Below are 17,293 nucleotides of genomic sequence, written 5' to 3'. Positions count from 1 at the left end.
GGCTGGAATGTGAGAAGTGAAATGTGTCTTTGTTGTTTTCTCTGCAGCTGAGTCATTGCTGGAAGAAGTTGTCATATCGGTCTGGGCCAGATGGAAAAGACGGGAAAAGTGACGACTCCATCAGAAAGAACATCAGCGGTAAGACATTATCTGTAACTGTGCAGTGATCTATGTTCTGTAGGACTGGTATCTACCACTGTATGGTCACAATATGGCGGTAATATCAGTGTTGGTCTTTGTGGAGATTTTTTTTAGTTACATGAGGATCATTGGCTGAGGTTCTTACACACATAATTACAGTGCCACACCGTCGTTGTAATCAGTGGTTAGGGGCCCACTCAGATGTCTCGCCCCCCCCTTGAGCTGAACCCTTAGCTACGCCTCTGTTGTATATAGATATATATGAATCCTGTCATGTGATTTTTTGCAGCAATATTGAGCCGCAGACTAGATATGACATCTGATTACACATTTATTTATATGTGACAATTATATGCAAGCATTTTCCCCTTAATCCCAGTGTGTACAATATTCTGCGCCAATTCCATCCGCGTCCCGTTTTATTTACTGGTGATCATTTTTGTAGATCACACAACCACAGATTTTTTCCATGCATGCACCTAGGAGTGTTTTCACCCTCGGGCGATTTTCCTTTTTTAAAAAAAATTTTTTCCTTCGCATAACTTTTTTATTTTTCCATCCACATCGCCGTTGGGAATTATTTTTATTTTGGCGGGACGTTCTTATTGATGCCATTTTGGCGCGGATACCATGTTTTGATCACCTCTTATTTCATTTTATTGCAATGTTGCGGCGACCAAAAAAAAGTCATTATGGCGTTTTTTTCTCGTTATGCCGTTTACTGATCAGATTATTTTACATTTTGATTGGTCAGACGTTTCTGAACACGTCAATTCCAAATTTGTGTATTTTTTTTAATTGAGCAAAAGCAATATTTTTTTTCTTATATTTCTATGATATATGATGTAACTGCATCATGCGTTGTGAAGGGGTTAATACTATAATTATTGGCCAAATGGACCAGGTCCTTCTGCCAACTTGGATTTAGCCTGCTCTGTGAGAAAGCTAAATCCCATTTGGCTAAGGCCTCTTTCACACTTCCTTTTCTTGCAATCCATCGCAATCCGTCATTTTGGGCAAAAAACGGATCCTGGAAATGTGCTTGCAGGATGCGTTTTTTTGCCCATAAACTTGTAGTAGGCTACTTTCACACTAGCGTCGACTCGGCCCGTCGCAGTGCGTCGGGCCAAGGTTCCGACGCTAGCAGTGAAACGGAGGCACAACAGAGGCAGCGGATGCATTTCTCCGGCGCATCCGCTGCCCCATTGTAAGGTGCGGTGAGGTGGGGGCGAAGTTCCGGCCGCGCATGCGCGGTCGAAAAAAGCGGTCCGTCGGCAGCAAAAAACATTACTTGTAACGTTTTTTGCTCCCGGCGGTCCGCCACAACACGGCGCAACTGTCGCACGACGGTTGCGACGTGTGTCAATGCGTCGCTAATGTTAATCTATGGGGCAAAAACGCATCCTGCAAAGTTTTTCCCATAAACGATGTATTGAAAAAAACGCCAGTGTGAAAGTAGCCTTAGCCACACGTCGTGTCCGTCGTGCGATGGATCCGTTGTGTTTTGACGGACCGTCGTCACAAAAAACGTTCAATGTAACGTATTTTTGTACATCACGTCTGCCATTTTTGACCGCGCATGCGCAGCCGAAACTCCGCCCCCTCCTCCCCGGACTGCAGAATGGGCAGCGGATGCGTCGAAAAACTGCAACCGCTGCCCACGTCGTGCAAAACTTTCACAACGTCCGTCGGTACGTCGGCCCGACGCATTGCGACAAAAGATGATCTACTAGATCTAGCAGGCTAAAGGACCAGGTCCTTCTGCCAACTTGGATTTAGCCTTCCTGCTCACTGTGAGAAAGCTAAATCCAAGTGGGATAAAGGACCAGGTCCCTTGGAGTGGTTTAATACCAGACTTAGTAAGCTAAATCACCAGGTCCTTCTGCCCACTTAGATTTAGCTTGCTGTATGTAACAAATTCTAGTGGGCAACGCAGTCCACCAGTGATTCCCCAATCTGATGCACTGTAATGATTCCACTGTTCACTGTTGGACTTCTGTACTGTAGTGCTCCTGTGTCACGCAGGGGGCAGTCCGGCAATCCAACCTACTATGTTACCGCCAGGTTATGCGTATTGCCGGTCACTCTGCTCCTTGAGTTCACCTCACGTGACAGTTGACAGCTCAGAGGGTCTGTCATAACCGCAAACTGTAATCTCCAGTGACCTCACAAGTGGCGGCTTCCATGCCACCCTTAGTGTGTGTACGGCGGACACGGGGAGGGGTCACGTTTTATGATGTCACTATGGCTTCTGTATGTATTGGAGCCGGGGATCGTCTTGGGACCTCGATGTGGATTACGCTGGACCTTGTGGATCTCATTGAACCTGCATGTTTTTTTTTTGGTAAATGGGTGAAAGAGGGGGTCTGTTTTTAGATTTTAATTACATGTTTTTAATCTGTGTTTCTTTATTTTTGCTTACAGTGTTAGTAATCGGGGTGTTTCATAGACACTTCTCTGTTACTAACCCTGGGCTTGATGTCAGCTCTGATTTTTGACAAATCACAGTTGTAGTTATACTTACAGCCCTGGCAAAAATTAAGAGACCACTGCAAAATGTCCAGTTTGTCTGATTTTTCTCTTTATAGGTATATTTTTGAGTAAAATGTAAATTGTTCTTTTATTCTATAAACTTTTGACATGTCTCAGAATTTTAAAGCAATACATTTAGTATTTTTTTCTAACAAAGAAAAATGGTCAAAATAAAACCCCAGTACTTTCAGACCTCAAATAATGCAAAGAAAACAAGATCATAATCATTTAGAAACAACAGAACTAATGTTTTAACTCAGGAAGAGTTCAGAAATAGTGATGAGTGAACGTGCTTGCCACTACTCGTTATTCGCCTGAGTATCGTAGGACTCGGCGAGCACCGAGCATTTCCGGGATTATTCGGCGGTAACTGCAATCTCCACCCAGCGTTTTTGGCGGACTTTAGAGACCCAATCACGGTGCAGGGATTGTCTGCCAGGCCATGAAACGTGGCAGCCATCTTTGTTGTGTCGTGCAGTGATTGGCTGGGCCGTACAGCATCATCCCGAGTATAAGAGACCTGGTGCCGCCCTGCTCGCCGCATTCTGTTTCTGTTCAGTGAGAGTAGGGAGAGCTGGTGCCAAGATAGGGTCAGAATCCTGGTTTTAGAGTTAGTGTAGGTCTGCAACTCTTCCATCCACAACTCCTCAGAAACCAAAAGTCCTTTTTAGGGCTAATTCGTGGGTCCCGATATTGCAGTACTAGGTAGGCAGGGCACAGCATATCCACACCACTGCAAGACCTGCAGGCACTGTATGTGCGTCCATTGCTCCCACTGCATCCCTCCCAAAGCTCCATAACTGCCTGCTGCTGCAGCTTATTTATTGTCTATGTACCTATTTTTCCTTTTTTTTTCCCAAAAAAAAAAAAAATACAGTCTGTTCTGTCAGACTGTTGAAAAGTTATAGTTTGTCAGGTATACGTAGCATAGTTGTGTGTGCGACCCTTGTGACCCCCCTTTTTTTTGGTGTTTTAAATTCACCGAAAAATATCTGCGTGCTCCATGTTTGGTCATTGGAGGCCGGTGTACTTATTTTTTGGCTGTGTGATAGTCAAATTCTATACAGCACTATTTTGCATAAATTAACTTTAAAAAGAAAATAAAAAATTGAATACAGCCTGTTAGGCCTGAGGCCTGCCTAGTATTTAGGTTTGAAAGATTTGCAGGAATACTGATCACATAATATTTCGCTACTAAGGTCGGGGTCACACTAGACCGTAATACGAACGAGTGCAATGCGATAAAAAATCGCATTGCGCTCGTCCCAATGTTAATCTATGGGGAAGCTCCCATCATCCGATATTTTCTCGGCCGTATTCAGGATCCGAGTGAAATCGCAGCATGCTGCGATAGTCAGCGTATCTCGGGCGAGAATCGCCAATGCATGTCTATGGGTGCGAGAAAAAAATCGGATTACACACGGACCAGCAGTGTGACTTGCAAGAAATATGCAGCGGTGTTCTAGCGAAAAGCCGGCAATTCAATGTGGTGTACAGTAACATCACACTGACAGGTTAGAATAGAATAGCTGAAATGAATGTCTACACATAGTATAGGGGGTATATATATATATATATATATATATATATATATATATATATATATATATATATATATATATATATATATATATATATATGTCAGTGAGACACATATATATATATATATATATATATATATATATATATATATATATATATATATATATATATATATATATATATATATATATATATTATTTCATACAGCGCTAGATAGCTTAAAAGCCGGTAATTCAATTACCGGCTTTTGCTATCTCCTTCCTAAGCCCGACATGATATGAGACATGATTACATACAGTAAACCATCTCATATCACCATTTTTTTTGCATATTCCACACTACTAATGTTAGTAGTGTGTATGTGAAAAATTTGGGCGCTCTAGCTATTAAATTTAAGGGTTAAATCGCGGAAAAATTGGCGTGGGCTCCCGCGGACGATGATGAGACACAATTGCTAGAAAGTCAGGTGTGGGAGCAGGGTGCAGATGTAGAAGACGAGGTGGTGGATGACATAGTGACTGACCCAACCAGGCAGGAGGACATGCATAGCGAGGACAGCAGCACAAATGAGGAAGGAGGAATATCACCCCAACAAGCAGGAAGCAGTGTGGTGGCCCCAGACAGAAGGCGTGCATCCGTTCCCCGTAACACCAACATGAGGGAAGTTCCCATTCCAACTGTTGGATCATCCCGAGTCTGGTTATTTTTTAAAGACTGCCGATAACCCCAAACAGGCCATTTGCAGCACCTGCCATGCCCACATCAGCAGTGGTAGCAAAACAACCAGCCTGACCACTAGCATGATCAGGCACATGCAAGCGAAGCACCCGACTTTGTGGGCCGAACCCCAGGCTCAAGGACCACTGCATGCTGGCCACACCACTGCTTCTTCCACTGTTTTACATAGAAGCCAATCCCCAGTAAATAATAATAATCTTTATTTTTAAATAGCGCTAACATATTCCGCAGCGCTTTATAGTTTTGCACACATTATCATCACTGTCCCCGATGGGGCTCACAATCTAAATTTCCTATCAGTATGTCTTTGGAATGAGGGAGGAAACCAGAGTACCTGGAGGAAACCCACGCAAACACGGGGAGAACGTATAAACTCCTTGCAGATGGTGTCCAAGGTGGGATTAGAACCCAGGACTACAGCGCTGCAAGACTGAGCCACCGTGCTGCCCCAGTACACCGTGCGTGTGAAGATGCCTCTAGCCCTGCACCTGTTGTTGCCCACAGTCAAGCAGTACCATCAGCAAGCCCGTCCACGTCCTTGTCCCAGCACAGCGTTCAGTTGTCTATAACCCAGTCTTTGAAACGTAAGCAGAAATACCCAGCCAATGCCCCACAGGCCACAGTCCTCAATTCTAATATTTCTCTTCTTGGGCTAGAAATGCTGCCTTTTAGGCTTGTTGAGACGGAAGCTTTCCGCAACCTGATGGGGGCGGTCGTCCCAAGGTACTCGATCCCCAGTCGCCACTATTTCTCCCGGTGTGCTGTACCGGCATTACACCAGCATGTATCCCACAACATTACCCGTGCCCTCAACAATGCTGTTACCAGGAAAGTCCACCTAACCACGGACACGTGGGCAAGTGCTTGTGGGCAGGGACGGTACATCTCAATGACGGCACACTGGGTTAACATAGTGGAAGTCAGGACCCAGTTGGATCTTGGGATGGAACACATCCTCCGCACACCGGATTGCTGGCCCTATGTCAATCAGGGTTGCCCCCTCAGTCTACAGCTCCTTCACCTCCTCCTCTTCATCCTCCATCTCTGAAATCAACACATCAGTCAGAAGCTGGAAGCACTGCAGCACTGCCTCAGCCAAGCGGCAACAGGCTGTGCTGAAGCTAATCTGCATAGGTAACAAACTGCACAATGCAGAAGAGTTGTGGACAGCGCTGAAAGAGCAGTCAGATGTTTAGATGACACCGCTGAACCTACAGCCAGGCATGGTCGTGTGTGACAATGGCCATAACCTGTGGCGGCTCTGAGGCAAGGTGAGCTCACACACATACCTTGCTTGTCCCATGTGCTTAACCTCTTGGTTCAACGTTTTCTGAAAAGCTACCCGGATCTGCCGGATCTGCTAGTGAAAGTACACCGTCTGTCTGCCCATTTTAGAAAGTGAGCTACAGCTTCAGCTGCCCTTGCCGTGCTTCAGCAGCGTTTTCAGATTCCAGCTCGCCGACTGTTGTGTGATGTCCCCATCCCCACGCGCTGGAACTCTACGCTGCATATGTTGGAAAGGATTTGTGAGCAGAAGAGGGCCGTTGTTGACTATGAACATCAACAAGGCCGTCGAATATCAGGTCAACTCCACACATAAGACCTCAGGAGTGGACATGGATGTCAGACATATGTAACATCCTCCAAAACTTTGAGGACTGCACCAAGATTGTGAGCGGCGATGACGGCATAATTAGCATCACCATCCCGCTTCTCAGCATTCTGAAAAACTCTCTGCTCACAATCAAAGAGGATGCATTGCAGGCGGAGCACGAGGACATGGAGCAAGGAAACATACAGGGGGATTACACTCAGCCCAGCCTCATGTCTTCTCAACGTGGATTGACCCAAGGACTGTCAGTGACCACCTTTGCACAGCTGCGAGACCTGATGATCAAAGACCAGTTCTTCCATCTTTGCTGTTGTGAATTCTGTGGCAGAGCTCCCTCCTGTGGTCACAAGTGGTACTTCGGCTGGTTCTCTCTGTGAGCTTCCGTTGGTGGAGGAAAGTGGTACTGCGGCTTCTGAGTTTCCTTCCTCAGGTGATGTGGTGAAGTCGTTAGGTGCTGCTCTATTTAACTCCACCTAGTGCTTTGATCCTGGCCTCCAGTCAATGTTCTAGTATTGGACCTGTTTCCTCCTGGATCGTTCCTGTGGCCTGCTGCTCTGCATAGCTAAGTTCCTCTTTGCTATTTGTTTGCTGTTTTTTTCTGTCCAGCTTGTCAATTTGTTTTTTTCTGCTTGCTGGAAGCTCTGGGACGCAGAGGGTGTACCTCCGTGCCGTTAGTTCGGTACGGAGGGTCTTTTTGCCCCCTTTGCGTGGTCTTTGTAGGGTTTTGTGTTGACCTTAAAGTTACCTTTCCTATCCTCGCTCTGTTCAGAAAGTTGGGCCTCACTTTGCTAAATCTATTTCATCTCTACGTTTGTCTTTTCATCTTAACTCACAGTCATTATATGTGGGGGCTGCCTTTTCCTTTGGGGTATTTCTCTGAGGCAAGGTAGGCTTATTTTCTATCTTCAGGCTAGCTAGTTTCTCAGGCCGTGCCGAGTTGCATAGGGAGCGTTAGGCGCAATCTACGGCTGCCTTTAGTGTGGTTGGAGAGGATTAGGAATTGCGGTCAACAGAGTTCCCACGTCTCAGAGCTCGTTCTTGTTTTTTGGGTTATTGCCAGGTCACTGTATGTGCGCTGACCTCTATGTCCATTGTGGTACTGAATTACCTTTCATAACACTTTGCCCAGCTGAGGTGCGACAGTTCGTGATGGACAGAGAGCCCAAAGACGTGATGAAAGCAGCGCAGATTGCCGATGCCTATGAGGCTAACTGTAGATCAGAAGTGCGGAAGCCAGTCACCACCAGCTGAAGAGGGGGTAAGCCTGCATCCAACGCCAGTACCCCTGCCAGCCAACACATCAGAGGTCCTGTCCCCGTAGCCAACAGCATCAGACCTACCACCAAACCTCGCCAGTGTTACGTCTGCAAGCGGCCTGGTCATATCAGTCCCTACTGTCCAGACAAGCAGAAGAACCCCTCATCCAAGGCCCCAGGTCCTAATGCAGCAGTTCTCTTGGGGGGATTGGGGGCATCAGCTGTCCCTTACCGATGGCCCGGGTTTATATTGATTGGGGTGCTGGGAGCGGGGTGAAGGAAGTGGGGCTGTGATAATTTGCCCACTAATGTTTTGTTGGGGACTGATTTGGGGAGGATGGTTGCATACTACGTCCCTGACACCCCTCCCCGATCTGCTAATAAGGGTAACGTTAGCCCTGATGACGGGAAATCGCATGTGTTACCTGACCATGCTTTATCCAGTAATGATGCCTGTGATAACCATTTTTTTTGCCTAGGATTGATGGTGAAAATGTTGTACCTGTGCCAACTGAACCTGATAATGATTTTTCTGTGAAGGATAATGTGTCCATAGGTACAGGAGTGCTCAGCCACGTCGCTCTGCGGAGTGAGACGGCTGAGGAACCCCTAGCAGGGGCAAGTGTCGGTGCTACAGGAAATGGGGAGAAACATGGGAACCGTGAGGAAGGTGATGCCATGCAATTGACCAGTGCCACCGTGGAAGGTAACTGGCCCATAAGTAGCAATGCTCCTGAGGTAATGGGGGTGGATGGGGAGGTAGAGCCCATAGCAGCGTCGGCTGATGGGTCTGTAGAAATCCCCGGGGACACAGCCTACGTAGCTGCTGTCACCCGCCGTCAGAGTGCCTGGAACGCAGATAACTGTCTGCCTTCCGGACCCTCCTCAGTCATCAGTGTGACTGAACCAGAGGTGGACCCAGAACAGGTCCAAGAGGGTTCATGTGGGGAAGGGACCCTGACATCGCTTCTGGCTTCCCCTAGCCAGGAGTTTCAGGCCGCTCTGCATACAGATGCGAGCCTAGAGAGTTTGAGACAACTCGCCGAGACGTGCACCTCCGAGACTGATAAGGAGAAGGTGTTCTGGGAACAAGGAAGCTTGTACCGGGAGACAGTACCCGGAAAATCGAAAAAGGAGTGGTTGAGGGAAAGACAGCTGGTCGTCCCACAGCAATTCCGGGGTGACTTGTGGTGAGTTGTTACGGATTGCCCATGAGATCCCGCTAGCTGGACACTTGGGGATCAGCAAAACAAAGGCCCGGCTGTCTCAACACTTCTATTGGCCTAAGATGGGGACAGATGTGTCAAACTACTGCCGCTCCTGTGTCACCTGTCAAAGAGTGGGGAAGGCAGGGCCTGCTCTTAAGGCTCCCCTGATCCCTTTGGCAGTGATAGAGGAGCCTTTCCAGAAGATTGCAGTGGACATTGTGGGCCCGCTGGCCGTCCCCAGCAGCTCTGGAAAGCGATACATCCTTACTGTGGTAGACTACGCTACCTGGTACCCAGAGGCAGTAGCTCTGTCGTCAACTAGGGCAGATAAGGTGGCGGATGCCCTGTTGGCTATCTTTGCTCGTGTAGATTTCCCAGGGAGATGCTCACTGATCAAGGGACCCAATTCATGTCCTAATGGAGGCTCTCTGTAAGAGAATGCAGGTGAAGCACCTGATATCGAGTGCGTATCACCCACAGACCAATGGCTTGTGTGAACGCTTCAATGGTACCCTCAAACAGATGCTACGCATGCTGGTTGAGAAACAAGGGCACGACTGGGAGCGGTACCTCCAACACCTGCTATTCGCTTACCGAGAGGTTCCGCAGGCCTCGATGGGGTTCTCCCCCTTCGAGCTCCTGTACGGCAGGCGAGTCCGGGGACCCCTTGGGTTGGTAAGAGAATCCTGGGAAGAGGAGCCGAACCCTTCTGAAGTGTCCATAGTGGAGTATGTCATGCGCTTCCGTGACAAGATGCAGACCTTGACGCAGTTGGTGCATGACAACATGACGCAGGCTCAGGCTGATCAGAAGCACTGGTATGACCAGAACACCCAGGAGCGGACCTACCACGTGGGTCAAAAGGTGTGGGTGCTGGTCCCCGTACCAACGGATAAGCTTCAGGCAGCCTGGGAGGGCCCATACGTCGTCCACCAACAGCTTAACCCGGTCACCTACATGGTCACGCTTGACCATGCTCAGGGTAGGCGAAAGGCCTTTCACGTCAACATGATGAAGGCTCATCACGAATGTGAATCTTTCGTCCTACCGGTCTGCAGCTTACCCGAAGACGGGGAGGAAGACACCCTCCTGGACATGCTGGCCCAAGCCAAGGCCCGTGGGTCCATTGAGGACGTGGAGGTAAGCGCCTTGCTAACTGAACCACATCGGTTGCAGTTGCAAACCACACTGGAACCCTTCCGGGTCGTGTTCTCCAACCGACCTGGGATGACTGAGTTAGCAGTCCAAGAGGTGGACACTGGGAATCACACCCCACTACGGCGAACACCCTATCGAATCTCTGACCAGGTGCAGCAGATTATGCGCCAGGAGATCGATGAGATGTTACAGCTGGGAGTGATTCGACGGTCAAAGAGCGCGTGGGCCTCACCTGTAGTTCTCGTGCCAAAGAAGGACTGGACCACCCGGTTCTGTGTGGACTACAGGGGGATCAACGCCATTACAGCCTCTGACGCGCACCCAATGCCGCGCATCGAGGAGCTGCTTGAGAAGTTAGCTGGCGCAAAATACCTGACAATAATGGATCTGAGTCGAGGATACTGGCAGATTCCCTTGAGCCCCAAGGCGCAGGAGAAGTCTGCCTTTATCACACCCTTTGGACTGTACGAGTCCACGGTCATGCCCTTCGGCATGAAGAATGCCCCTGCCACTTTCCAGCGGATGGTCAACCTCCTGCTTCAGGGACTGGAGAATTACGCAGTGGCGTACTTGGATGACATTGCCATTTTCAGTCCCTCCTGGAAGGAACACCTGCAGCATCTCGAGGAGGTGCTCAGGCGAATTCACCAAGCAGGACTGACTATCAAGCCCGGAAAGCGCCAGATGGGCATGAGGGAGGTCCACTACCTGGGTCACCGGGTAGGCGGAGGCACCCTAAAGCCAGAGCCTGAGAAAGTGGGCGTGATCGTGAACTGGCCCACTCCTGTGACCAAGAAACAGGTGATGTCTTTCCTGGGCACTGCAGAGTACTATAGGCGCTTCGTACGGCACTATAGTAGCCTGGCAAAACCTTTGACGGACCTCACCAGGAAGAAGCTACCCCACATTGTCAACTGGACAGATGGCTGTGAGGGGGCCTTCCAGGTGTTGAAAACCGCACTGTGCAACGCCCCTGTGTTGAAAGCAATCGACAGCAGTCGACCTTTCTTGGTACAGACTGATGCCAGCGAGTTTGGCCTTGGTGCTGTGCTCAGCCAGGTTGACTCGGAGGACCAAGAGCACCCCGTGTTGTACCTGAGCTGGGAAGTTGCCAACTCCACCATCGAGAAGGAGTGCCTGGCCATAGTCTGGGCCCTGCAGCGCTTGCAGCCCTACTTGTACGGTCGCACCTTCACCGTGGTGACCGACCACAACCCTCTGCGCTGGCTAAACGCCATGTGTGGAACCAACGGCAGGTTGCTACGCTGGAGCCTTGCCCTTCAGCAGCTTGACTTCACCTTTGAACACAAAACGGGCAGGGAGCATGGAAATGCAGATGGACTGTCCCCCAGGATGAACCTACTGAGGTGCGCATGGAGGCATACCGTGGGGTTCTGCCTCCGTAGCGCACACCAAAAGGGGGAGGTGTCACGATATTGTATGAAATATCATATAAGTTTAGTTTCTCTTGTCAGTGCAGGATGTGGGCTAAACCCCCCCCTTCCCTTTCACTCAGGCAAGACCTTGCTTTGCCAATGTATGTGGGGGAGTTTTATTGAAGAGGAATTTACGACCGGCATAGCTGCATTGGAAAGCTTTGCCAGCTAGAACTGGATTAGAAGACTCTAGAATCCATGAGGGTCCTTTGTTCTGTTATTGTAAGATATTAGGCAAACGGTTTAAGATAGGAGAATAATAAATACATATTTGGAATCTCCCTCGGTGGATCTGTCAACCGCTGTAAACATGAGCTTCTAACTCCATCAGGTAAAAAAGTTTGGATTTCTCTGTAACTATGCATCACAAATAGGACATATTTGATCTCATTAGAATGCCCACGTTAATACGAGATGAATGCTGTGTTTGTTATGATTATGACATGTTCTGTAGCGGAGATACAGCCATTAGAGTAACTTGTGTTAGAGTTACCAAGACTGAAGAAAGAGGAGGGCGATCTTAACTCAGCCCTTTCTGTGATGTCACAGGCTGCAGGTTATAAGTTTCTGGCAGGCTTCCAGCAGTCAGTTTTTTACCTGAAGAGCCCTGACTGCAAGTCCTAATGCACTGGGACGTATGGGAACTCCACTAGCCTGGTTGCCTGTAATGCTCTGAACACATGTAAGTGTTGATTTCTCATGTTATTCCCTGTTTTTTTATAATTACCTTGTACATATTTGCAATTGTCTCCTTTTGTAACATCCTTGTAATATTTTTCTATAAACACTGCCTAAACTTTACGGAGTATAATATTTAATACTAGTTCGTTCTTCCTGTTCTAAAACGTACCCCTGTCTCCTGAAGGGAATTACGCTACTGTTTTGGGTTAGCTTCGGACCCGTTTAATCGAAGCTGGTGGCAGCAATACCGTGTGCAGGCCTTTGGGTGTCAATGTAGCGACTGCGGCGTTGATAATTATTGTTCCTGCCTGAGCGGGAGTAGTTTATCAAGTCGCTGCAGCGTGCCCAATAGCTAGTACATAGCAGGCAGCCTTTCTGGTGACTAATCACCCTAGGTGCAGTACCTAATCTGACCTGACAGAAAGGGGGGCGCCAGAGAGCTGCAAGGTTTAAGTGGAACTGTAAGCGGGATACACATAAATCCCTTCAGTTCGTGGTATATTGAAGAGCAGTGGGATACCTAAAATAAGCCCCTGCTGTAAACTAAGAGGTCAATAGCCTTGTGTGTGTGTTTTTTTGTTCATCGCATTGTAGCAGTGGAGGGATAGCTAAGATAAGCCCCCTGCACATGTGATAGCCGTCTGTTGGCCTAAAGTCACCCCGATCCGTGATGTAGGGGTGACGGTCACGGTGTGAATCCGTGACATATTGGTGGCAGCAGTCAGGAATCTCTGTGGGGTTCATGACAGATTTGGACTTACACAGAGACCCCTAGGCTTGAAGCCCAGTGTTACCTGCTGTTCTGTGGAGTAAGATGGGAAGAAGAATAGACAGATAACTGTGTCAGAACCAAGAGGCCAGAGAAAATACTAACTCAGGAGACATAGGAGTAGTCAGTAAACAGGCTGGGGTCACAACAGGAAACAAATACACAAGCCAGGAGCTGAGCACAGAGGACTGAACTAGAGGAGATCAAGGCTGTATCTGGCAGATTCCGGCAATATGCTTCAAGCTGTAGTAGGGTGTGGTGCTTTTGAAGTCCAACTCTGATTGTCCAAGGTGTTGGCAATCTCAGACGGACATATTGCATATGCTTTGGCATTGTCTCAGATTGTCCTCCTATTGGATTGTAGTGTTGAACTGCATTGGAGTGGTGTATGGGTGTGTTATCCCTAGGGATTCGTTGATATGTATATTAGGGTATGAGGAGGAAATATTAACTGACAATACGACTAAAATTGTAATTTCAAGATTATCGTTTGCTGCAAGTAAACTGATTGCAAAATATTGGGTTAGAGAGGAGCCTCTGTTTAGACGTGAATTCATTGCTCAAGTGAACCACATAACTGAGCTTGAGAAAAGCATTTACACCAGGAGGGACAAGCTGAATTTCTTCCATAAATTATGGCAGCCGTGGTTGGATAGGATTAATGTTATACCAGTATATAGTATTATAGAATACAACTTATGGTAAACTGGAACTCTGTTTGATATTGTCAACTATGGACGAATTATTGTTTGCTCCTGATATCGTCTCCATCGGGGGGGCTAATTTACTGTAAAACATGAAATGAGTATGAACATGTGATCTGTTGTAAATCTTGTTATCGTTAATACAAATTTATCTGATAAAAAAATGTTTGGTGCTCTCCAGTTGGCTAAAACAGGGAAGAGATTACTGCAGCTGAATACACACACACCTATACTGCCAGACTGGATGGTACTACAGATACCAGGCACCCTAATCTTAGTGGCTGGGAAGAGCCTGCACCGCTAAGAGCTTCTGGTTCCAACCCCACCTCTGTTACTAGCATCGCCTGCAGAATTAGTAAGCCGCGTCTGGTGTCCGAAGCAGATCTTGTAGGAGCAGATCGCAGAGGAGATGGGGCACACCATTTGCAGAATCTCTAATATGACAAAATTGCAGAAAACCAGATCTGATGAAATCCCTATAAAGTGATTCTATTTTGTAAATTATAACCCTCAATAAATTAATCTATAGAAATCGTGACTATTTTGACTGCACTGCAGTTTCCAGATGTTGGAAAGTGAAAATTGCAAATATCCCAAGTTATTACCCAACACATAGTGCCCAGATTGTGCTTCAGGAGATACACATGCCGTAAAATAAGTGGTTTCTTCTCACTATAGTAATGCCAAAAGCATGGATGCTTAATGTGGTTTTGAGCACAGTCTAGTAAACTGTCATTGTCTTTGTGAATAATTCAATAATTTTGCATAACTTGCCATTTTTACAGACCGTTTAAGTAGAAATGTTCAAGAATATAGAATTCAAGGATATTTTATTCTAAAATAATAATTGGTTTTATTCTTTGGCAGATGACCATAGCAGGAAATCAGCAGGACAGCTGACATCTTCAATGTTTAAATCAGATAATTTTGAGATCCCACAGGATACAATTGAAGTGAATGCCATTACTCCAAATATACCATCATCCCTTCACAGCAAAGATTTGTCATCTGATCATTTGGAACAAGTCCTGTCTTCTGATTCATTACCGACTACTAAGGAAAATCAAAGTCACAAAATAAGCATTAAAAATCAAACTGCTCCTAAAACAATGAAGACGTTTTCATTTTCAGAATATGGAAATAGTTTTCCCCTAGAAAAGTCATTTCTCAAGCAACAAAAACTTCACAAAGCGAACAATAGATTTTCTTGTTCCAAGTGTGGGAGATGTTTTAACCAGAAATCAGATTTTGTCAGTCACCAGAGAATTCACACAGGGAAAAAGCCTTTTTCCTGTTCAGAATGTGGGAAATGTTTTAACCAGAAAGCGAATCTTGTTAGCCACCAGAAAACCCACACAGGGGAAGCGCCTTTTTCCTGTTCAGAATGTGGGAAATATTTTCTAGCTAAATCATTTCTTGTCAGACATCATAGATCTCACACAGGGGAGAAGCCGTTTTCCTGTTCAGAATGTGGGAAATGTTTTACCAGGAAAGCGTATTTTGTTAGCCACCAGAAAACCCACACTGGGGAGAAGCCTTTTTCATGTTCAGAATGTGGGAAATGTTTTAACCTCAAAACGAATCTTGTTAGCCACCAGAAAACCCACACAGGGGAGAAGCCTTTTTCCTGTTCAGAATGTGGGAAATGTTTTAACCACAAAACGAATCTTGTTACCCACCAAATAACTCACACAGGAGAGAAGCCTTTTTCCTGTTCAGAATGTGGGAAATGTTTTCTAGATAAAGCATTTCTTGTCAGACATCATAGATCTCACACAGGGGAGAAGCCTTTTTCCTGTCCCGAATGTGGGAAATGTTTTAACCACAAAACGAATCTTGTTAGCCACCAGAAAACCCACACAGGGGAGAAGCCTTTTTCCTGTTCAGAATGTGGGAAATGTTTTATTCGGAAAGCGCTGCTTGTTACCCACCAAATAACTCACACAGGAGAGAAGCCTTTTTCCTGTTCAGAATGTGAGAAATGTTTTGTGAAGAAACCATCTCTTTCTATCCACCAAAGAATTCACACAGGGGAGAAGCTTTATTTAAGTTCTTAATTGTTTTTACATAGTCACATACAAGTGCTTGTAACTAAATTAGAATATTATCAAAAAGTTAATTTATTTCAGTTATTCAATTCAAAAAATTAAACTCTTATATTAGTCATTACAGAGTGATCTATCTCAAGCGTTTATTTCTGTTGATGACCATATCCTATAGCCAATGAAAACCCAAAAGTCATTATGTCAGTAAATTAGAATAAAAACACCTGCAGTGGCTTCCTAAACGTTCAAAAAAGGTCCCTTAGTCTGTTTCAGTAGGCTCCACAATCATGAGGAAGACTGCTCACTGGACAGATGTCTAGAAGGCAGTCATTGACACACTCCAGAAGGAGGATAAGACACTGTAAAATATTAGTAATTCAATCATAAAAAATATAGATTACTTAACATATGCAGGTTCTAACTAGCAAATAGATACTCTGTATATTGAGGGACTGAGTTATTCTGAGGATTTTGGCCGATACGTCTGTTCTCTGTTTGTCAGAACTATAGGGCTTTTGTCAGAACTGTCAATATGTGGCTATTTGGAGATAGTAAATGGTTCATAAAGGTCACAGGCTATATGCTTAAGCATTTCAAAATGAGGTAATGTACAAATAACTAATATGCATATTCCGCAAGTTACTAGTGTTCTTCTCATATAGTAGAGGCTATGAACATAGCTGCAGATCATCTTATGTTGTTATGAGACAGGAAAAATAGAAACCAATGTAAGTCTATGGGTCAAAATAGTATATAAGCCGACCTAACTTTTGTTCAGCAGATCTCTCATACTTTAAAAAACTCCAACCCGGACCACATCAACTTCAAGACCATATGCAAGAACCACTGAATGCTTGTTTTCTCTTTTATAATCTAATACTTATTTTTGGATGCTATGAACTTACTTTTCTTCATTTTTGTAATCACTTTTTGAATAAACATTACACAAGATTTGTTTTATCCACACAATTCAATATTGTGTTGCTTTCTATCCTCACTGTGCTCTTACTTTAAAAAAAAAAAAAATAGTAAGAAAGTTATTTTTTTCTAACATTTTGGGGAGCCCAGCCAAATCTGATTTTTGTGCTATTTTGGGTGGATTCCTTTTGATTGCACACAAGAGGAGGAGAGCTCTGCTACACACCTGTTGTTCAAGGTGCAGGAATTCCACTATTTCACGTCACAAGGATCAGACAGAGCCTACAGAGGAGTGAAGATTTGTGTCCCCAACCATAAAGAGCTACATGTGTCCCATCCAGACGGAGGGCTGAGGATTTCAGTAAAGACACAGAGGACCATCCATTGACAGTTGGATCAATCCAATAGAGGAAAAGACATTCCATAGGTGAGAAAATGGATTTTATTCATGATTATTCTAAGAAAAGTAATATAGAGTTTAAGTTTGTTCATAGCCATACAGATGCACAATTATGGTCTAGTTTGTATAGCCAATGTGAAGCAGAGAATCTTA

General features: G+C 45.8%; 1 protein-coding gene across 1 annotated transcript in view; it reads left to right on the top strand.

Annotated features, from left to right (window-relative positions):
* The window catches only part of LOC138662831 (gastrula zinc finger protein XlCGF57.1-like), a 36,824-nt gene extending 20,878 nt beyond the window's left edge, over positions 1–15,946 (top strand). The window contains exons 2-3 of the mRNA XM_069748803.1: positions 48–138; positions 14,645–15,946. Coding sequence (XP_069604904.1) covers positions 48–138; positions 14,645–15,834 — 1,281 coding nt within the window. The 3' untranslated portion in view covers positions 15,835–15,946. The remainder of the gene's footprint in view (positions 1–47; positions 139–14,644) is intronic.
* Positions 15,947–17,293: the final 1,347 nt, after the last annotated feature.

This window comes from Ranitomeya imitator, chromosome 2 (assembly GCF_032444005.1).
Source record: "Ranitomeya imitator isolate aRanImi1 chromosome 2, aRanImi1.pri, whole genome shotgun sequence".
In the NCBI taxonomy this organism is placed as follows: Eukaryota; Metazoa; Chordata; class Amphibia; order Anura; family Dendrobatidae; genus Ranitomeya; species Ranitomeya imitator.
This window is presented reverse-complemented; position numbering and strand designations above follow the sequence as displayed.